The following is a 23,208-nucleotide window of genomic DNA, read 5'->3' on the forward strand; positions in this document are numbered from 1 at the left end:
AAGGGATACGTCCGATCGGCGGGGCGGATAGTCTCTCGAACCTTACTCCCCGGCTGAAAATGGCTGAGCAAATACAAAGTCACGAAGTCGTTCGGGATCATCTGATCGGGTGCGGGGACGGGTTCACCAATTCCTACCTCACGAGGAGTCACGTTCCTTGCTTGCACGAGGTCGGGAGTCACCCCGTTGTTCTTTTCCCGTATGTGCCTGCACACGATCACTGAGACTCGTGACAAGAGTCTTACGGCGCATCGGTGTACAATGCATCGATGCGATCTTACCTCAATTAATGGCCGTATTTTTAGAGATCTTCCGGAGGAAATTATTGGTCGTTCATTTTCTTCGTTATTGCGGTTTTTCGGGAAATGCTAGACGACGCTGGATAATGTACAAGCATTGTAATCGGGGTACATTGTCCTCTGCTTCTTTTTTTCTTTAACTATTGGCTGCGGCGCGAAATTTATGCAACCGTCAGAATATAGCTTCGCCGCACTACGAAATATATGGTATAATAATTCTTGATATCAGGTGCCTTTAATCACCTTAAATCCACAGTTGGGGCACACCCCGTGTTCACTTAACTTCAGGGTTATCTTAATCTTTCGACAGCTGCCCAGCGCCTACTCAATCGTTTCTGCTCTCCTTCACCCTCGATTCAACCATAGCACGTAGTGCTCCTTTATCCTTCTACTCCTTTCTTGTCTCGCCTCGCCTCGCCTCGCCTCGCCTCGCCTCGTCTCGTTCTTGCCCCGTGGCCCTGGCATACAAACGCACTTGCGTACAGCGCGAGAATTTCACGTCTGCGAACGACACAAGGTGTCGACGAGCACGTCGAACATTATCGATATATCAGCAACCTAACCCGTTCCCTGTTTTGCATAAATTTGTAAATTTCGCTACAAAAGCCATTGTGCATATGGCTATAGGTATTCGCTTATTCATTTTATTGTCAATAAAATTCAATAAGATTTCTTCCTTTATTAATATGACAGCAGTAAAATGCAAAGTTGTTGTTGAAATTATTAGCGTAAAATAATTTCTAAAGAAAAAAATACGTGAATATATGTGTATATATTTGCGACTTTAACATTTTCATACATTCATATTCTTCATTCTTTTTTTTTCCATCGATAATATTATTAATAATAATTTCATTTTAAATCACATGTTGGTAATAAAAAGTTTTCTGTTCCAAGACAGTTATGCGATGGAACGGCGATGCGTCTCGTATCTAGCTTGTAAACAAACGTATATTACGCTGGAACGTGCTGTCTAACAAAACTTTTACGTGTCCATAGGTTACGACCGGCTTCACCTCGTCTTCGGTACCAACGAGAGAAGAGGAGGTGCTAACGATGCCAGTGGGAAAGATGCGAGATAACTGCTCGGCAGGTAACTAGCTGCCAGCTGAAGAGAGAGAGAGAGAGAGAGAGAGAGAGAGAAAGAGTTTGCTTGCTCCTTCACTCACTTGCGATTTGATTACTATGGCAGGAAATTGGGATTGTTGGAATCGCGTTGACCAGCTTCGCAACCGATGCGAGAATACCGATGGACAATGAGATTCAGCCATGAATTCTTTCTTTTTTCCCTTCTTCCTTCTCCAACTACTTTGCATGTCACGCTTCGATGCGTATCTGCCATATCGAGAGAACCGATCGTAACATCTGTATCATTTGCTTGTTCAGCATGATTCGGAAATGTCTTGGAATCGTTTGAAAAGTAGTAGCTCGCGAAAAACGTGCGTACGCATCCGCATATTCCGATGTTTGTTGAGTTTTAATTACACGCTATTTTTGTACGCATTTTGTCGCGAAATTGCAATAATATCGATGATTTTGACATTGGGAGGAAGAGTTGTTTGGCTGATTTAAATAAGCGCCGCCGAACCGGAGAGGCATCGCCGCCGGGCCGAAAGAAACGACCTAATTGTCTGCGATACACGCGCGTATTACGCCTAAGTATGCTCTTTGGATACGCGGTGGCGGACGTTGGATGTATGTACCTTATTACGCAGTGGATCTTTTCAACGCGAGTAGATGCAGAGGAAACGATAGTGATTCCGGCTTGTTAAGCTCCTCCTTTAATTGCCCTTGGGTTTTCATCGTCCGTGCGTATGCACGCCGCGATATCGTCTTAACGCGTCTCCCGTCTACGCCGGCCCTTGAAAACCAACACCTCGACGCGGGAGAAATTTAGCGGAAACGCGAAAAAGATCATTTCCGCCTTTCATATCTTTCTCGCTTCTCCTCAAATTTCATCCTTCTTTTCCTCCTACAATGCAATTCCTCAGCTTTTATTTTAATATTATTATTTATCATGTGTTACGCTTCAAAGTGAAAAGTTCATCACCACTTTATTTTAATATTAATAAAATAATTTTGTAAAATGTATTTCCTATATGGTTTATTTTATCCGTTTGATTGTCCGTCGAACAAGATACTCTTTGATCGATCGAAGGGCGCTGATTTCTCTGAAATCTGTGCCGCGCGCGACTCGGTAGTGCATTATTTTCCAATATTACATCAACGACGACGGGGAGCAAAGGACGTAGGGCGAGGAGAGAGAGAGAGAGAGACTCCATCGGATCACGCACGGTTGAATTTCCTAGTCGGGGGAAACGGGGGAGGTGGGCGACGGATACGGGGGAAAGGGGGTGGGTAGAGGGTCGACGAGTAGGGGGTTAAGCGGACCCGAGGGACACGTCGTCTCGGGCTTCGAAATTCCCTAATCGATCGTGCGCTCTCTCGACTCAAATCGAGATTGAAAGGTTCGCGTGCATTGCTCCAGAAATGAAGGAGCAATTTGAAGCGGCCGCGCCGCTCGCTCGCCCGCAGCCACACGGATAATCTTTTAATTCGCTTCGCGGGAACGGCACGTTCCGTGGCCGCGAATTTTTCCACAGGCGGTCTAGAGAAAAGAATTATCTGCACGTCGTCGCGATCGATCGTACTGCGCGACCGAAATTGCCTCGCTCGCTCGCTCGTTTCCTCTCCCGTCTCCTCTCTCTCTCTCTCTCTCTCTCTCTCTTTCTCTCTCGGTCCCTCATTGCGTTTCCTCATTTTTAGTATGAAATAAAAAATTATTCCGCAATCTCTCTTCTGGCGCGAGATCGATCTTTCGTTCGATCGTATAAATCGTAGGCGTACCTTCGTGTTGGGAGATCTCCTCTCCCCTCCGCCCTTCGAATTTCATTTCGCCACCGTAGCTCGAATAAAACTGCTCCGCTCTCGGCCCCGCATCCGCACTAATAATAACTAGCGATCTCGTCGTTGTTGGCGAAATAATAGTCGGCGAGGTTTGCGCGACGGAAAACAATAATCCGGCCCAAAAAACAATCGGAGTGGAAAAACGGCCGGCTGGAAAAACGCGTTTATATTTCACCGGTTGCGAGAGTGAATTCCCTTTGTGACTGTAGGATGACAATTTCACGGCATTTAGCCGCGACGGACCGGGGCCCCGTGGCGGATGGACGCGCGAGCGCGAAACAATGCTCGCCGTTCGTTTTTTCCTCTCTGTCTCTCGTGTCCCTCTCCATTTCATTCGTATTCACCCCCCGCCGGCTCTCCCATCTTTCTCTCTTTCCCTCGTATCCCATCTCGTTTCACGCTCTCCGCGCCCAATGCTCTCTTTCTCATCGTACCTCGTACCTCGTACCTCGTACCTCTTTCTGTTTTTAATCGGTAACAAAAGCGTTATTGCGGAAATTAAATGACACGTCGTATGGCAACGCGCGCGCGCGCGCGCGCGCGGAGGGCGAATTGTCGGCTTAAAAACGTTGGTGCGCGAAAAGCCCGCAGCGATAGCGCGGCCACGCGAATGGAATTTCAACGTTCCGCCGGTAAGTCACTTTTTGGCTTTGTACCGAGCCCGGACCATGCACAAGCGGTCCCTGCCATTTTTTTTTCTTTTTTTTTTGCTTTTTGTTTTTTACTTTACGCGCGACTCGCGTAACATTTGAGTGAAAGGCACATTCTCGCGCGCCCAATGTCGCTAATTAAAAAGAAGAAAAAAAACTCGACGAAAAATATCGTGCAACATTGCTTCACAAACTCGACGGATAAATAAGATTGGAGAAGGAATTAAAATTAAGAAGGTATTCATATTCTCTCCTCGATAAAATATATTTGGAAAAATAAAATCAGTTTTATCGTTATTATATTTCACGCTAAATGTAGAGAAGAAATATCTCGCCAAGATTCTGTGTGTGTTCTCGACTTCTCACGCTGCCGGTGCGATCCAAGTGGAACGCCCAAGGTTCGAGCTTGCTTGTAATTTCGCGGATGGAAGGACTCGCGCGCGGTGCAGCGATCCGACGCGACGCGAAAGTCGAGCCGCGCCGCTTTAATTGCACATGCAAATCCGTCCGGCGGGGCGAGCGTAGTCGGCGCGGCGCGGCGCGGCGCGGATACCAATGCGAAGAATCCATCGAGAAACGGGGCCCAATTCTATTGTCCGATCTAGGATCTCCACTTAGGAGCGAAGTAATTGATAGATCCCTTTGGATGGCGAAGAGGAGGAGGGATCGAAGAATGACAGGTTACGGGCCCCGAGGATGCCGGGTTCGCACGACCCTACTTCGCTGCCGTGTTATTAGTTAATTCTTACAATTACTCGTCGTCCCTATGGTTATTCCATTACGGTATAACTCTCTCGTAGATCACCTGGACTTGTTGTCCCTCCCGCGCGGCTCATCCGACCCCGGACACACACGCACACATACACGCGACGAGGAACCGCCGCGCAGCCACGATCGGACGACATCCTCGACGATCGGTCTCGCGTTGCCCGCTCGTTTGGTTCCCGGTCGATCGTCGGTCGACGATGCTTAACTCGACAACGCTTCCGCGTGATGACAGACTGTTACGTGCGCGGTATCTCTCTCTTTCTTGTTTCATCGCTATTAATATAACAGCTCTATTATTTTACTTCTAACGCGTCCCGAAATTTTTAATTATAGACTTTAGATAATAAAATACTCATGTCGTTAATTTGCGTTATACGAGTATAGTTTGAATTTTTAGATTTAAATCAAACGAAAAATAAATTTCCTCCCTCCCTTTTCCCAAGGATTTTGCGAATATCTCGTTACGGCCGGATCGAAAGACGAGTCATTTTCCGCGTTACGATGGTGTTGCGAGGGCTTTGCCATCGTACCGGAACTGTAGCGGAGAAAAGCAGCAGCTTCGACGTGTAATCCGGCCGACGCCTCCTCACGACACTGCGCACACGTTAATAAATTGAATACTAACGAGTTGTAGTAACCTTGCATAGTCCTCGTCGAAAGAGGAGGAAGAAGAGCGAGAGAGAGAGAGAGAGAGAGAGAGAGAGAGAGAGAACCGGTGATGTTGCAATTGGGAACAGCAAACTACAATATATGTATGCGCGCACATCCAGTCGTATGAAAAATCCGGCAAATGTGTATAATTATCTATGCGCCTACTCTGAATATCTCGCGATAAATGGAATTAATTTCTGAAATAGAGGAAAATAATTAGGCGTCGAGAGAGGAAACGTAACCACGCATAAAGTAAATGTAGCATGGATTTAATCTAGCCCACAAAATCAGTAGCGGATCGTGAGACTCGTCCGACGTCTTAATTGTAGTGTAATGCTCGTTGTGCGTTAATGGTGTGAATGAACCGAGGATTTCAATTACGAGGAGATGAAAGGAAGCAACGATCTAGGCCTCCTCTCTTATTCGAGAAAGGCTCTCGTGACCTACGTTAATCTACGAACGACGATTAGAGCTCCTTACGTTACGAGTGGAAATTGCCTGGCGAGAGAACCCCGCGTTCGTGCGATCTTTGCATATTCTCCGATTCGACGAGTTTTCGGTTCACGTGGCGTTCGCATGACGCGCCAATCAGACACGAGAAGGCTGAGAAAATAATTAGGAAAAGCGAGCATTAACATTTATTTAATCGTTACGTGCGCGGATGCTTCTCGCGGTAATTAGATACATATATTATATTATATATACTTTTTCACGCATACGGCTTATCAAGAGAGAACGGATATCGCGCGCGAGTTATATGATTGGCAGCAAAATGGGCTGTAAAAATAATCGAGGAACGAGAGGAATTTCGACGTTTCTTTTTTTTTCCTCGTTTCTCCTTTTTTTTTTTTCTCCTTCGTCGATCGTTTATTACGCGATGTACGATGACGATGGAGCCAGAAGAGGAACGTTCGTCGCTCGTCTTCTGTCGACGGCGATCACGGATCACGGATCACGGATCACGGATCCCGATCGCGCCGCGTACGCCGTTTTTTCCATCGGTGGCGCCTCGGAGACCTTGACAAGGCGGGCGCCTCTTCTTGCGCCTCTTCTTCTTCTTCATCGGCCGGATCGTGTTCCGAGCTGAGAGTTACACGCGAGAATGCTGCGCGATTGATGAGTGTGTGGCGGCTTGGCTTGGTAACGATCGCCGGATGTGGTCGGCGCTTAATCGGGGGCAGACGGAAAAATCTCTTCCGTGAGAAACTCACTTCCAGCGGGCAAGTCTCTCTTAATGTACGGCCACGACCTTCCGCTCTTATCTCATTTTTCTGAGAGCCGCGCCGCGCCGCTTACGACCAGAGTACGGCGAAAGTCGCGGTTACGGTTATTTCGAGACACGATTATAAAGTCCGGCGATATGATTATCGTCGATGCACTTTGCGCCTCTTCACGTAGATATCACGTATATATTCCTGGGATACTAAATGGGCGCCCGCGCGTCTTCCTTCAATTCTCCATTCGATAACGCGCTCTTTCTTACCCCTTTCTTAGAGTTAAGGCTCCTCGCATTGAGATCTTAACGGTCGATCGGAACGAATGCGTCGGAGTGCCGAATTTTCTGGCGTATAATCAGCCGTTTTTCGCGGTGAACCGAGCATTCCGGTAACCGCGGGCATCTTCCCCGGAAGGGAGCAAAGACGACGGGGGGAAGAGAAAGAGAAGGAGACGGGTAAGAGAGAAGGATTCAAATCGGGAGGGATATGTGCGGAAGAGGGGGATGTGGATCGAGCCGAGGGCTCTTTCGAGTTTTGAATAAATTTGCATTGCCATCCCGCCCTCGTGCCGCATTCCAAACGAGTTAGTTTAGCGAGAGCGTTCTTCTAGCATAAGACCCGTTTCGTCGTGTACGCGCATGTGTGCCATTTCGCTATACGCTTTCGTATCGCGAGTGCCGCACCCTGTGTTCGAAGAAACAGGACTCGAAGGAATTTATCTCATCGCGTGGAGTCGCATTGTTGTCGATGTAAAGACGTCGCTGTGCGTTTGCCGAAATTATGTGAAAAACCCTGTTTCATCCCTACACATTGCTAACTTTTGCTCTACAAAAATAGTTTTTTTCTTTTTTTTTTTTTTTTTTAAACACATTTTTATTCGTATTAAATGTTTAATGTATTAAAGTTTGTTTGTTAAATTTTAACTTGGCGAGGAATCCGAATCAGCAAAGATCCTGAGGAAAGTTTCAAGGGAGGAATATATCGAGAAGCGGAGAAACTTGAGCCTCGAGTACGTTGTACGTTTCATTAGATAGACGAAACGACGTTCCTCGCTCGGTGTCGGATGCATTGATTTTCGTTTACCCGCCTCTCTCGTCCCACCGCCGTCTCTACCTCTCGGCGGGTCCCTTCTGCCCGTGAACACCCCCCTAGGGGAGGGATGTTTCGTTATTTAAACAGATTAGCGATACGATGGTCCCGGGAGAGCATCTTATGTGTTTCCGATGCGGTCCTCGTTCCAGAAAATTAATCCTTCTTGGAGACTTGCCGTCCAAATATCTCTCTCAAAGATATCTCTACAATATTTTGTATTTTGAGTATAAAAGTTTTAAATGAAAAAATATAATACATTTTTTTTAACAAGAGGGTGCAAGTAATAGAATTTTTGTTGAAAGTCATAAAATTTTATTATTTTCATTATTAATTATTTATATCCTTTGTTATATTTGACATATTATTGTTATATTTCTATAGCAAAAAAATACATTTATCTTTAAATAAAAAGTCTATGATTTCTTTCAAACTTCTTTGAAACAGCTCAAGCTAATCACAAGATACGAACGGGCGATCGCGAAGAAATAAATGTGCCGATGAGATGAAAGTTGAATAATTATCCGATACTCAGGTACCGAATTGACGCTGAAAAGTGCTTCCCTTGCGCCCATTTAACGATTCCGTCAAGGTCTCCGTGGTTTCCTGCGCACAAAGTTTCGGCGAAACTCCGTCAGTATATAAGAGGATCGTTCCCGGGCAAGAGAGAATCGGCTCTCGGAACCAATTCTCTAATACAAATTCATGAACGTCCTAGCGTTTACCCTCCATTAGAGGGAAGCGCAATCAAAACGGACTCCTCGATGGACGACGGCGGGATCCGGCCAGCTGTAAATCAAACTACGAAATTCCTCGTGTCTACTCGCGCGCCGTGTTGGCAAGTGTTGAGCATGGACCGTACTCTTGCCTCCACTTTCCTCCCTCTCTCTCTCTCTCTCTCTCTCTCTTTTTAGCTAACTATTTCGATGCGCAAGGGTGTAATTATGCGTCCGTGAGTCTGAACCAATCGCGCGAAAAGGTCTGCCGAAGACGCTCTTGCACGTCTGCGTGCTCGTCTCGTGCGTCAAAGATATCTTTCCCCTTGTTCCCGACGACACGACGATTCCTTTCCCCTTTGTCTGTGACAGCATGTGGCTTGCATCGTGACTGAAATAGCGAAAAACGAAGGATTTCCCGCCGCCCGTTTGCACTTGGATCGGATAAATAACGAGGAGATGCGACCTTTGAAACGTCTCATGCCCGAAGGAAAAGTCGCTTCTCGCACGCGAAGGCGTGCTTTTTTTAATCTATCTAATTTTCACCCGGATCTCGCGAGAGACCTGCTGCTTCAGGACGAAGATGCGAGGCGCGAAGACACGAAGTATCGAATTACCGAAGGATTTATCTTGGCGTCGTGGACATCAATGTTGCCCCAAGTCACGTTGTCCCCTCGTAGTTCAGCACCGAGTTCATCGTGACACGAGAACGAGAGTCCCGCGCAACCGGGGGACGATTCATCTCGTTCGTCCCGACACTCTGATTACTGGTTTCATGCTCGTGCAAAAGAGAATCGAACCTAACCCCCGCTGTCGTCTCATCGCCCCGTTACACGCGCTCCTTCTCCTCCGTTCCGTTTTTGCATTTAGTCTCTTCGCGGAAGCGTAAATTAACTCCTTTGAGATTTTTTGCTCGCCTCCCACTTAGATACGGCACTTAAGGCTATCGGACGAGAGGCGCTCGGCTCCTTGTGCGCCGCAACGCGAGCATCGCCGGGGCAACAACACCGGCTATTCTACCGCCCTTCACAGCTTGACGTTATAAAGTGTGTTTTGCCTCGTATGCGTTATACGCCATTGTGTATCCTCGTGTATTCCGGATCCCTGTCAAAGTATTATTCTTGAAAATTCTCATTTCCGCGAGGTGCTTTTCGGATAGTTTGGTTGAAAACGTGGCCAGAAGTGATGAAAAAGTTCATAGTTGTCAACAAGATGTATATTTTGGTGATTATTTAAACCCCCTATTGAGATATAATTTTAGCGAGTTAGGAATTTTCGATACTATAAATATGGAGATTTGTTTTATATATTACGAACCTTTGGAAAGCAACAAGAAGGACGACGGACGGTTCTCGTTTTTCTCCCGCGAATTTGTGCTTGCTTTTTGCCTCAACGTCCCCATTGGTTCGTGAGGTACGATCGTCTCTTCGGGGCGGACGCGTCAGAGGTTCGGTAAGAGCGTTTAGCATAATTCGAGGATGTTGCGAGGGTCCCAGCGCCGCTCGTCGCTGACAAAAATGCCTTGTTTTGCTTCGCTTAACTCTCCTCGTTAACCGCGTTGACATCTTGACGAAAGGGCAAGCCGGAAAATAAGAACGGTAAAAATAGAGCCGCGAAAAATCCCGCGGGAATTACGGGGTGGTATTTATCGCGTAGACATCACGATAGGATATTAATTAAAATATAATATATAATACATATCGAATAATAAAAAAAGAATTTTGCTTCGATTCCCCCGGAGACTGTAATGCGTTGAAAGAAAATTCAAATGAAAAGAATTTAATTTCTTTGCGAGATTAATTTTTCTTTACGTGTCTTTCAAACTTTTGCTAGCAAAAAATCGTTCAATAGTTGATTAAGTAAGTGATGTTTTTCTGCATCGTAGCTCGCGTGCATTTTGCGATACGTTTAATTACAAGACACGTGCATTCGCGTGATTTGCGAACAAAATATTTCCTCACAATTATAGGCAATACTGCATACACGAAAAAAATTATGAGAGGAATTCATTACTAAAGTGCGTACTGTAGTACTTGAAAGTATATTTATCAAAATAATTATATTTATTTAATTTTTTTTAAATAAAAGGGCATATAATTATAAAAATAATAAAATACCGTTCAGCGATAAAAAAAAAATCATCTGTACACGAGTCGTAAAGAGATAATGTCACTCGTTGCAACTCTAATTAGAAGGGACTCTGCCATTTTCTGTCGGACGAATTAAGCTAATCGCTGGCGACGAGAAGACAGACGAAACGTTTTGTTTCTCGTGGAAAAACGATAGGGAGAACGGGCCGTTGTTTCAGAGATAAAGACGCTAAAACGCGAAAGCGTGCACCCGAAGGGTGAAGGAAGGACACGACCCTCGAAGAGAACAGTGTTGAAAAAAAAAAAAAGTTGGAGGGCACGAAATTAGTTGTACTCGCGGCGAAAGAGAGCATTAGACGCGCTCTGCGGGGTCTCGCCCCCGCCTTCGCGCGCAGTCCCGTTTTATTCGATAATTATGCAAATGCCGGAATGATTGTCGGGCAATATGTCCTCGGAATAAAAGTACCCGGCCGGAGCAATTCGGTTATCTTTATGATTTCGGGTCGTCGAATGACGGCGTAGGAGAGAGAAACGGCGGGGGCACAGACGCTCATGGAAGAGGGCTCGTCAATCCTCGGCGACAAGAGTCAAGCCCTTCATTTGCATCGAAACGTAGCCCTCTGGCTTCACCTCCTTACGCACGAATACGACGATGCGATCTGATCAACGTCTTATAGGTATTATCGTACTTTGTACATGTCGCTGCTTTTTATTGCGAAAAAATAAAATCTTTTCATTGAAGTTTACAAGAAAAATGAAAATTATTCAAAATATACGTCTATATATAATGATTAAATACATATAAAAATGATTTTTTTTTTTTTAAATCGATGAGTTACTTTCTCAGGTAAAAAATAATGTGACTGATTCAATTTAATCGATCAATCAGAATATCTTTATTAATATTTAATTGGATATATTCCTTTATTAATATTTATTGGATATATAATACAATTAACTCCAAGTTTCACCTCTAGGATAAGTTATCGCGATTTTATTTGCTGCTGTTAACATTGATAATGAAATGACAATGTCTAATTAACGTGTGAAAATTAATAATTAAGACATTGATGCAATAACTGTACGAATTTCGATCCGTACAATTAATTAATTTAATTATAAAATTTCTTGTTTTGATATCCTAACAGATATGATAATATATGTATATATACATATATATAGTGGTGTATATATTATCATATTATAATTACTATTAAAATATATTCCTCGCCGAGAAAGGGTGGAGTCTGCTTCGACCAATGGGCTATCGTTGCACGCCTTGGGTCGTCACGGAATCTGCAAATTGATAAGAATACACACATCGTACTTCTCATACCTTTGTTTAGCCCTTACTTCTCCGTCGATGAACATGTCAGGTGTGGAATATATTTTTTTCACATCCAGAGCGATAACCTCATCGCGTACTTTTTCTCATTATTTTTTAAAGGTCTCATAATTTATTTGCAGAAAAGAAATCTGACACATGCGTACGAAGCGAGAAACGTATACGCTTTACGCGCTTCGACGAGCTGAAAAGTTGAAAGCTTTGATCCATTAGCCATGGAGATATTTTAGATCTTTTCCATGGTTAAAAAATTTAGGGGAAAGAACTCTCTTCTCTTGTTTTTTTTTTTTTTTTTTTTTTTTTTTTTTAGCAAAGATTTTATGAAACGAATATAACGAGTACAAATATAAGAAAAATGAATGCCTCAAGATTGAAATCTAGATGTTTGTAAAATGACAGTATTGTTTCTTAAGACGTTGAAAAAAGGATCGCATGATGATTGAATGAGGAAAAAAAATCCGACGTACAATAACAACTATTTATTTATAGGTAATAATGCTGAATTACAATGAATACACTTCTTGCCTCGAGATACTAGATTGTATAAGTCCGGTCGCGAAATCGGCGTCGCTAGTCGCCGTCGCCGTGACTTGCAATGGCGACGACGGTGTTTCTTCCTCCCCCTCTTCTATTCCCAACCCCCGCCCCGTCACGCTCTTCCCTTCTTCATACACGCCACCTTTTATTCTCATCTTTATTATCGCCTTCAATCTGGTAACGTTTTTCCTCGATCAAAAATCGCATCGGCATTAATTTCATTTTGTTGAACCAAAAACTAAAAGGATTTTAGAGATATTCGCTATTCTTTCCGGGTCTTATATATCTACAGCGGTGGTTTGTGCGTGATCGCGCCGATAGCCGATAGCCGATAGCCGATGATGTGGCTTCGTCTGGCGTGAGAAACCGGTTCGATCGATCGCTCCCTGTCCTCGAAATTTAATTTGTACTATTTGGCGTCGGCAAAGTTCTCGTTGCGATCGGCGTTGCCGATCGTGACAGTCCCTTCCAGCGATCTTTGATCGTGAAAAACGCTACTTGAACGTGCCAATCCCTTCTCTTCACTTCGTCCCTTCTTTCAATCGGTAGCGGCGATGGCAAATACGGATCAGCTATCGGTGGTTAAATTTTCGTTTCTCTACGTTTAGCATCGTCTTAACGGGCTTTAGCTGGTACGATACTAGACACTATGATTATGTGAACTTTACAACACAAGAACCTTACGGCAAAAGACTTTGTACATGGATCTTAAATACGGGGACCGCCTCCTTCCGGGGAAATATCCTCAGCTTCCTTTCTCATTGCATTGTTACGCTCAGATCTATTGAAAAAAGTCCTGTTTTTTCCCCTTACATTAACTGTTCCTTTTTTTTCTCGCCCCACGTCATCGCGCACGAGAGGATTATGCCAAGAGATATTTCGCCGGATCCTCAGGCGGTCAACGCAAACGCGGGACACACGCAATATGGATTAGACTTACTTGTTTCGGTAGTAACTAAGTTATTTATATAAATAAGGTGTTGTTACGATTTATAAGACGCTAGGAGAGAATCCTCCATTGTGTTTCCGTTTTCATCATTCTTTCTTTCTTTCTTTCTTTCTCTCGCTTTCTTCCGCTCTCATTTTCTCCCGCTCTTTCTCTCTCTCTCTCTCTCTCTCTCTCTCTCGCGATCTTTCTATATCTATCGCGCGTTCTTTCTCTCTTTCGTTCACTCACTCATTTTCTCATCACACCATTCTTTCTTTCTCTCTCTCTCTCTCTCTCTCTCTCTCTCTCTCTCTCTCTCTCTCTCTCCCTTTCTCTCATTTTTTTCTATGATACAGCGTTCGAGTCGCGATTCTAATTCCATTTCTCATTCCATACCGAATCTCGAAAAGATGTTGGTTACTTTTCGCGCTCTTACGCGCATTTTACAAAAAAGACGGCACGTCTTCGCGCCTTCGTCCAATGAGAGATCGGCATTTTTGAAAATCATCGCGATATCCGCCTCGATCCATGTGATACAAGCGCGTATAGGGACGCGACACGACGGTCGACGTCGCCGAAGACTGCGATTATCGAAGCCGGTTATCGCGATGATAAGATCCGCGACTCGATATTCGTTTCGCAGTGGCGATCGGATTGGGCCCCGCGTCGCCGCGACGACGTATAATAATATTAATAATGATAATAATACTCGAAATATCGGCACGCGCCTCGCGATGCGCGCGAGTGCGACACGACGCGCCCGATCGCCCGGAATCTCTTAAAAACGATTAGCTAATTAATTCGCTCGATAATTAGGAGATAGGTACCTCTAGGAACGCATGCACGCGCGCACGCACTCTCCAGCAGTCTTTAGAAATATGCCTCTTTTCTCTCTTTCTCTCATCTGCTTCTTTTCATTCTCTCATTCTGTTAATCTCTTTCTCTCTCTCTTTCTCTCTCTCTCTCTCTCTCCCTCTCTCTCTCTCTCTCTCTTTCGCCTCTCTTTTTTTCGCTCTCGCTTTCTCTTACTGTCCCGCCTACGATCCGCGATCGTCTCGGTACCGCGAGACATCACGATGTGTTCGGTTATCATCCACGGGTACAATCGATGATACGTACATTTCGAGAATATCTCTATTTGTTGTCGTCAATCAAACGAACGACGCGACGCGATTCCACGATCGCCGCGAACGCGAATCGGGAGGTCGCAGAAAGTGTGGCGAAAATAACATCGCGTCCGTTGATATGTGTGCGATCGGTCCGCGTCCTTCTTATTGTTAGTCGTGAATTTTGCCGGACCGATCTCGATTCGAGGAGCCCGCTTATTCTCGAGTGTCCCTTTCGACCTTTCGGCGGTCGAACGCTGCTAATCGTAGCTCTATACAAGTATGCGAAAGCGTTCGTTTATTGTTCATCGAAATCGCGATCGCGTTCGCGTGATCCTGTTGAGAGAAAACTTACGCGTCTTGCGACGATATAAGGATACTCTCTCGTAGCCTCTCTCGATACGCGCTCGGCGTATTATTATTCGCACCGTTCGCCGATCCGCAAGTCTCCGCAAGTCGCGGACACTCGCGCGAGTCATCACACTCGGAGTTAACGAATCGTCTTTCGCACGAATCTACCATCACGGTTCTTCCTGCGAAGATTTTCTCGTTGCGTAGGTTCGCGCTCATCTCTCTCTCTCTCTCTCTCGTCACTTGCTTCTTTCGTCGTCCGATCGATCACTCGCTTCGGCTGCTCGCTGCACGCTCTGCCTGCTGCCCTCGCCTGCCCTCGTCCGGCCTCTTCTAGGTCGCGCTCGTAAATAGAACGGAGTTCTTGTAGTAACCCGTTCGCGATTCTGGAACAGAAGCGATCGCAGGTGCACTCTGGAGTCCGTACCTTCGATTAGCGTGGCTTTTACATGGCTTCTGAGATCGTAAATTTTACTTATCGAATATAAAACATCGCGCAACAACTCGATGCAAGCAGCACGGAATGAAGACTAACAATAAGACAGCCGCTACTTGACGCTAAATTTAGATCTTACGACGATGGCATTTAGCGTTAGGCGTTAGGCGTGTCGCGAATCTTAATGGGAATACGAGAGAGTGGATGTCTCACGCGGATGAAGATACGTGCAGGAGATGAATGGACGTGGGCGTAATTCCGCTACAGAGTGAGAGCTTGGGAGATTCGGTGGTAGGTGATTGCAGCGGCTGGAAGGTGAACCAGCTGGGTCATTCGATGATCGTTCATTCGGAAGAAGGCGCCGCTCACTAATTATCGTTGGCTTTCGAGTCTCGAGACTATAGACGAACGCGAAAGGTGGATGAAGAGACTATGGACGAACCGAGTAGAGAAAAAGGGTGAAAGAGAGAGGGAGTCGGGGCCCTATCGCGTACGCACACGTTCGTAAATACGAGACACCGGCCGAGTCATCGGCCTTAGCGCGGTCCTTTGTGATCGAGCCGCCACTCTACTTTTTATCGAACTGTCGCTTATGATTGAAAATCACTATACGTTAATAGTCCGCGTGATTCGGTTTACTCTCGTCTCTCCGCGCCCACTATCATCCGGACCGTTTCAATCTGCCCGCCCTGATCCTTTCATCATTCTGTTTGATTCAACATGCGCGTTTTAATAATCATTTATTCTTCTTTTTTTATAGTAACTAGCTAAATATTCAAAGAAACAAAAAAGCTCAGACGTGATCCGTTGCGATACGATTAATATATTATATATACTTAGTTGTTAAATGTTCTTGATAAAAGTAAACGTTGATAATTATCATTTTTATGGGGATGTTATTTTTTGTTATTTTATTTCTCTTCACGACAAATCTCTAAATAACATTTTATCCTCGATAAAAAGCGCTTCACCAAGACGTGGGAGTTGATTTTGCAAGGACGTTGCCAATTAAGAGCGGACTTGTTAATTCCTTTCGGGAGAGCCCCCCAAGAGGGTGGGCGGACGGGCGGACGGGCGGACGGGTGGGCGAAAAACGATTATTTACGTGCAACGTCACGCCGGCCGGGGCCTTGGAGCATCGAAATCGCGCTACGGATATAGTTTTTGCGCGAGTTGGAAACTTCCTTCGGACAAGTTTCCACGGAGGAGAGCGAGGCTAAGTTTCGAATATGCCGGGGCTATGCCGCTGACGCCTTTGCAAGAACCGCCGTCTCACCCACCCCTCTCTGAGGGACGCGACCGCCTCTGAAGAGTTTCTAATTAAAGATCCGAACTTTATTCCGTATAGCAAGAAATCGCTCTATGCGCGCTGCACGAAAACCCGCGCTCTCGAACGAATGCGAGCAACTTGAGAAAGAGATGTTCCGAGAGATGTACCGTAGTAAATTTTGCCGAAATCAAACCTTTTTTTATTTTAGAATCTTTAAACTCTATGAAGTACGTACGCGCGTAACGATAGCTATTTCGTGTTTTTGCTAAACGCACCTTGAAGAGGAGACTTGACTTGGTCCCTCTCGGCCGCTTGATGCTGCCGCGATTTTCTCTCCAGTTCGAGTTCCTGTACCAGTGATTCTGCGACAAAAAAAGGAGAAACAAAATTGACAGACTAAACAATACAAAGAAAAAGAGAGACAGAGCGTGTGTGTGTGTGTGTGTGTGTGTATATATAGTATAGTATGTAGCAAAGCATTTATAATATAGTCTAGATAATACAATACTATATCCTACTATGTAATCTATGCGCATAATGCGATCTCACTAGCGTTCTCGCGACCCAAGATTAATATCGGCGTTCGGATAACGCGCTCCGTTGCTCCGGCTGCTCCGGTATTGAAGGTATCGCCTCGAGGAGAGAGAAGTCTGTCGGCTCTCGCAGCAACGCACACGGACGCGGGAACGACGCGCGGATTCGACGAGGCGTGAACCACGCGCGCGAAGGATGAAACGAAGCGGTAATTAGTGCAAAACCGGCAGCTACCGTCAGCCGCGCGCAACAGGGGGAGAGGAAAAGGGACGAGCCGGATAACGCACGAAGGCAGGCGTGAAAGGGCCGCGGGTTTGCTCACTGAATTTCGCAAGGATTAGGGTGAAAACTGGAAAATGTCCCTTTAATGATATCGCGTCGAATTAACCGGGCACACGCGTCTCGCTCCTTCCGTTCTATCTCTCCTTCCAACCATTTATGCAACGAATACTGTTGAAATTGAAATTATTCGATTCTGTGTCGAAGAAAAATAAGTTACTTAACATTTAATTGAGGTTTAAATTAATTAACCTTTATAGACAAATTATATAAAAAATAATATATAAAGTTTTCGGCTCAAAAGTATCTTGAAAAATTTCCACGTTTTATTTTTAATTATTTTTCTAGTAGAAAAAGCTCTTTGTAACCCGTTGGTCGATTGTCTGTTACGGTATGAAAATCACGTAAGCGAAGGATTAAGCGAAAGGACAATGACGAATATCACGTGGCGCGACGAAGGGACGTGAATCTGATCGGTAAGCGTGAAATGGCGCCTCCTTGGGCAAAGAGCAATGGTAAAATCCAATTGCGAGGCCATTAAGTCCCGGTTAACCAGCACGCGGACGTGCGAGAGAAGTCGGCATTGACGGTGCTCTCTCTCTCTCTCTCTCTCTCTCTCTCTCTCTCTCTTTCTTTCCTTCTCTTTCTCTCTCTCTCTCTCTCTCTCTCTCTCTCTCTCTCTCTCTCCATCTCGCTCCATCTTTACCGCCTGTGCCGGGACTAGAGACGGCGGGGCCGAAATTCCATTATGCTTTGAGCAACAATAGCTGAGGGCTGTTTCGTGGCACGTGGGTGTGAATTCGTGCGTTCGTCAGGGCCGTTATATTCCACGACTTTGGGGCACGCGGAGGGCAATGTTTGCGTTTCGCTGAGCCAAATTACCTCTCGCGCCCTTATCCGCGCGCGGGGTGTCGCGTCCCTTTGATATCCAAATGACAATTTAACTGCTCCAGATATAACGCCGTCCGCTCGCTTGTTCGACGAAGAAGGGTGAGTGGATAGAGAAGGGAAGGCACCTCCGGCACGGATTTAAGAAAACTTTCTTGCCTCACTCGGAATGATGGCATTTATTAATATGCCCTTTCGCTGCATCGATTCGAGATAAGGGCTGCAAAAAAACGATTCGATTGATTGCACGAGTTTTTTTTTACAGAGCTTCGCGTCATTGTGTTCCGTTCTAATAACTTGGCGGATTCGCTTTCGTATTGTCCGTCAGTCCATCGATGTTAAGAAAGTGACGTGCGCATCGCGACAACTTGGAAATCCGGATCCGCGATTTCTCGCGGGTATCGTTGCGCGCGCAGCGTATCGAATGAAGAAAGAAGCGAGCTCGTCGCTCAATCCCGTGGAATTTTGCGGACGATGTATCTCGAGCGTCCAAGAAGAATGAGCCGCTAATAGTTTCGCTACCGTCTTACACCCTGACAAATCGTCCGGACAATGAAAACAATTTCAAACCGAGCCTGTACGAGGCTCTCCATCGGGGCCCTAAACGGTTCGTATTGTGTGCCACTATATCGGCCCATCTTTTTGGAAGAAGGAGCAAAGGGAGAGAGAGGGTGACGGCGCGACGCGACGCCAGGCGAGAGTCCCTAAAAAAGACGTCCGCTGAAAAAGAAGGGCCCGGGTGGTTCGCCCCCTCTATGACTCTGCATTTATCCGCACGTAATTAACTCCGGCACAATACGGTCGCGAGGAGAGGCCAGCTTGTCTCTCTCTCTCTCTCTCTCTCTCTCTCGAGTAGAAGAAGAAAACGAACCGAATCGAAACCGAGGACAGGACGAGAATGCGAAAGAAGGCGCGATGACGAGGGGGGTCTCGCAAGAACTGGAAAAACTCCCGCGCATTGTTCGTCCGGGATCGAGAATACATTGTGCCGCTCGTACAAACTTCATTATTACATCTACCGATCCCAGCTAGTTGCGATTCCACGAAGAAGGTATATAACGCGCGATTGATAAACACTCTGGCCGGACGGCCACACGGTCCACATCCCGTCGAGAGTTTTTGCGATTACGCGGCGTAAAAGAGAGAGATTTCCTTTCTCGCGAATCCGCCCGAGGACGACGTCCTTGGGATTTAACCGGGTTTGCCGCGGCGGCGCCGGATATCGGATATAACCGTCAACGTGATCAAGTGCACTCGACATGTTTCGTTCTTGCGCGAGCGGCGAAAAAAGCAATTTAAGTATCACATCGAAGCGACGGTAATTGGCTGAATGCTCTCGCTCTCGAGGATCGGGCCCCGAGGGTTAGCAACGTTCTGTGAGCAAAAAATGATATGGAACGCGCGGAACGGGGGATGGACGGGGGCAGGAAGGGGGGGCACCTAGAGGGTTGATTTCGTGTAGCATCGCGTTTTTAATGCTCTGATCTTTATGTAAAGCAGACGAGGTTCGAAGGGCGGAGAGGAGCAGCGGCAGCAGGGGGAGGGATATAGAGAGAAGAGATAGAGAGCAAAATATGGGGAGGAGGGTGAACGAAAGATGCGAATAAAGGTGGGGCGCTTGAGCGTCAAGCCGACCGTGAAATTGTATGAATCAAGGAGCCGCACGAAGCAGCGCGGAGACACAAAAAGCGAAAGAATCGAGAAGATGGAATAGAAAAGGAGGAGAGGGAAGAGGGAAACGAAGAGGAATCTTCGGGCCTCTCTCCCCCGCTTTCGTATCACTCTTATAATTTCAAATTTCCGTTGGCTGCAAATCAGGCTAACCTTCTTCTTTCATCTCTCAAACTTTTTCCCTCCACGCTCCTCCTCTCTATACATGTGACGAAATCGCAACGTCACACTAGAGTGAGACTGCAATTTTTTTTCTTTTTCTTCCTCTGTATATCTCTCGAGAAAGATATATAAGTTTGGCGAAAAGAGTCTCGAAATTTGCTCGGAGCGATATAAACGCGACGCTAATGCGCGGTTCAGTCGACTTGTCGATGAAGTCTGCTTCAGCGACGTCGTCAATATTGTTTGGAAAAAATAAAAAAAAAAAAAAAAAAAAGAAAAGAAAAAAAAAACAGGCTATATCGAGGACGATCGATTCACTCGGTAATTGTTCTTTTTCCCGCGCATAAATCTCTCTCTTCAGTACGCCATTCGCGTCGCAGCTCTCCAATAACGAATTTAATCCCCTCGCAATCCGCGCGCCTTCCAATCGGCGCCTGCGGCAACGCAAAGTCATAAGTCGGGGTAGATTTCTCTTTCTCTTTTTCTCTCTTTTGTACATATATACACGACGAATTTAAGGGGTCCCGAAAACAACATCGATAATTATTTCGTTTCTTTATAATATTCAAATCGACTAGAACGATTCGGAAGACCTATACCTCTATACCTCTGAGATTTATTCGTTATTCGTCATTCTTCGGAATGCATAAGTAGAAGAAACTCCCCAACAAAGTCATAATCGCGCAGAGAGAGTGAGAGAGAGAGAGAGAGAGAGAGAGAGAGAGAGAGAGAGAGAGTCTTAAAGCAACCCCAATATCCTGACAACACCTACCTACCTACTCAGCTACAACCACGCAACTAACAGCGCATATAGATGGAAACTCTCTACTGCCCGCTACCCCTGTTTCCCATCCACCTTCCCGATTTCTCCTGTCTCGGCTTGTTCGCAGGAAACCACGTCGTCGTGCCGCGTGGATATATTCAGGACGAGGGGAACGTTTTCAAACCCTAGTCCCCTTCACCCTTCACCCCTCGACCCTAGCAACCTGCCGCCCACGTCGACGCTTCCTTTATATTGCTCGTATACACGCGTCACGCTTTATCACTCTTGCACACGGGGGTTATTGTCTCTCGCGTAATGGTCTACGCACGTGTACGCACAGGTGCGACGCTCGCATTTTCTCGGCCGCGTTGGCGGTCGGAAAGCTGGAAATAATCTGGCGTTCAACAGAACCGCGTACATCGTCGTCGTCGTCGTCGTCGTCGTCGTCGTCGTCGTCGTCGTCGTCGTCGTCGCCGTTATTTTTCTTTCCGAGGCGACACGCTCGATTTGCGAGACTGTCGCTTAAAACTTTTTACTTCTCTCAACACAACGTTCGATATTTTTCTTTCCTTTTTAAGTTTGTAGATCACTCGGTGTATTCAAGGTTAATTCATTCGTGGGAGCGCTCGAGTGCAGCGTGTAAAGACTAAAAGAGTATAGTCATTTAAAGACTACGTTGTAACCGTAGCTGTATGCTGATGTTGATCTCACGAGATACCAATGAAAAATGGCGCGCCTCGATGTCTCGATCGCAATTTTTTCGTTTCGGAATAATTCTCCAAGACTTCGTCCATCAAATATTAATGCCGGCGCGGCGATTTAGAATGATTGCGGTCGCAGGGTGGAAGATGAAGGTACCGTGGAGCAATCTCAGAGTCTCTCGTAGGTGTGTGTTCGAACGTGCCATGTCTCTACGTGCAGTGGAAGAAACACGGTCGAACGCAGGAAAGAAGAAGGGGGGGGGAGAAGAGGAGGTAGGAATACAGGGGGGGGAGCAAGTGGAGAAGGGAATAAACGGTAGAGACGGCGAAGCTGAAGACGATGGTTTGTGGAGGAGGACAAAAGAGAGTGTCGGAGCGATAGAGAAAACGAGAGTGCCGCAAAATCGGGAGGGAGGAACAGAGAGGGCACGGGTAGGGGGCGAGATTATGGTTGCTGCGAAATTATTGCATATAGTCTGAATATTAAAGCGTGGCGGAGTGCTTCGTCGTACTCTACGGATGGTGGACGTGGAAGGAATCGCGCGTCATACATACATACATATATATACGTAACGTTGTATGTACACGTGCGCATGTCCTGTATGCATGCGTGTATGTGCACGCGCGAGGGGGAGGAAGGGAAGAAGAGAGCGAAGCAATGCGAGGGAAAGGCGGCGGGAGTACAGGGGACTGGAGGAGGTTGGAGGTTTAAGGGAAGCGCGGAGGGAACGACGTGAGTGGAAGAAGGAGGGAGGCCAGGTAACGCCACCGAGAGCCGCGGTGGCCGCCGGGGAAATTACGGCTCCTTCCTTACTTGCGAGAGATGTGCATAAACTCTGCATTACACCCAGTGGCGCTCATACGAATGAATTACGTGAGACATGAGATTCGAGCGAGACAGCAATCGTATATGTACCAACCGGCAGATAGAACAATGATATTGCTAGCGAACAACCAAATTTTCTCTTTCAACAAATTTGCAGACGCAAATATAGATGGAGAATTTAAGTTTGACTAAAGTAACAAATTCGAATTCTCCAAACATTGATCTAAATGCGCCTTCTCTCAATCTATGATTAATATATAAATTTAATAATAACATATCGATAGGGGTATATCACAAAAGACGCGTTTCTTTTATCAGTCGCCACGTGACGGGAATGAGAGCCACCGTTCGTATAGAATGCATGACTCGAAGACGCGGCTGCCCCCTCTTCCTCTCCGAGGTCCCCTCAGTGGCGTAAGTACCCACCTCAGACGACGTTACGTCGAACTACCTCTTTCCCCGTGTTTCCTCTCGATGGCCACCCCTCCTGTCCTCTCGCTCTTACGATACCGCGTCGCTCGTCGTTGTCTCTCCTCTCCCGCGCGTCACCCTGTCTAAATCTCCGTTGTTTATTGCAAATGGATTCCGCATCATGATGCCCGGGTGGCTGCGGGACCCTATTCAAATACCTCGTGTTTCCTCGTCAGGGCCAACTCTCGGTTCCTTCCTCCCTCGCCCTCTTCATCCCTCTCTTTCCTTCTCCTCTCCCACCCTGTACGGGGTTGTTATTGCCGGCGGCGTGATTGCTCTCGCTCGAGATCTTTCGAATAATTTACTTTGCACGATACCACCACGACACACACCTCCGCTCCGTCGTCTCTCTCGCCCTCCGGGTCAATCTCTTCCCTTCTCTTCTCTCTTTTTTTTTTCTTTTTTTTTTTTGTCAGGGTAATCGAGGATCGAAAGCACTCGGCCGGAAGATCAGAAAAATTGAGTGGATCCTAATACGGGAATGCGATTATCCGAATTAGCGGATCCCGCCGCTGGATCTTCATCGCCTTTTCTCCTCTTCCCATAGACTCCC

The 23,208-nt window shown here is 46.3% G+C and overlaps 2 protein-coding genes across 11 annotated transcripts in view; one reads left to right on the forward strand and one right to left on the reverse strand.

Moving 5' to 3' along the window:
- Positions 1–23,208, forward strand: part of Plc21c (Phospholipase C at 21C) — a 119,622-nt gene that overhangs the window by 75,175 nt on the left and 21,239 nt on the right. For 4 of the 5 annotated variants that reach the window (XM_072910033.1, XM_072910037.1, XM_072910035.1 and 1 more), the window contains one exon: positions 1,299–2,356. The gene's annotated coding sequence lies outside the window, so the exon portion shown is untranslated. Of the gene's footprint in view, positions 1–1,298; positions 2,357–23,208 lie in introns of those variants that run through there. The other variant, XM_072910034.1, reaches the window with a different exon arrangement.
- Dac (dachshund family transcription factor) overlaps positions 12,197–23,208 on the reverse strand; it is a 188,733-nt gene continuing 177,721 nt past the window's right edge. For 5 of the 6 annotated variants that reach the window (XM_072910044.1, XM_072910043.1, XM_072910042.1 and 2 more), the window contains 2 exons: positions 16,636–16,722; positions 12,197–15,040 (listed from right to left, as the gene is read on the reverse strand). In XM_072910044.1, the coding sequence (XP_072766145.1) occupies positions 14,988–15,040; positions 16,636–16,722 (140 nt within the window). In that variant the 3' untranslated portion in view covers positions 12,197–14,987. The remainder of the gene's footprint in view (positions 15,041–16,635; positions 16,723–23,208) is intronic. The other variant, XM_072910045.1, reaches the window with a different exon arrangement.

Source organism: Anoplolepis gracilipes, chromosome 17, assembly GCF_047496725.1.
Source record: "Anoplolepis gracilipes chromosome 17, ASM4749672v1, whole genome shotgun sequence".
NCBI lineage: Eukaryota > Metazoa > Arthropoda > Insecta > Hymenoptera > Formicidae > Anoplolepis > Anoplolepis gracilipes.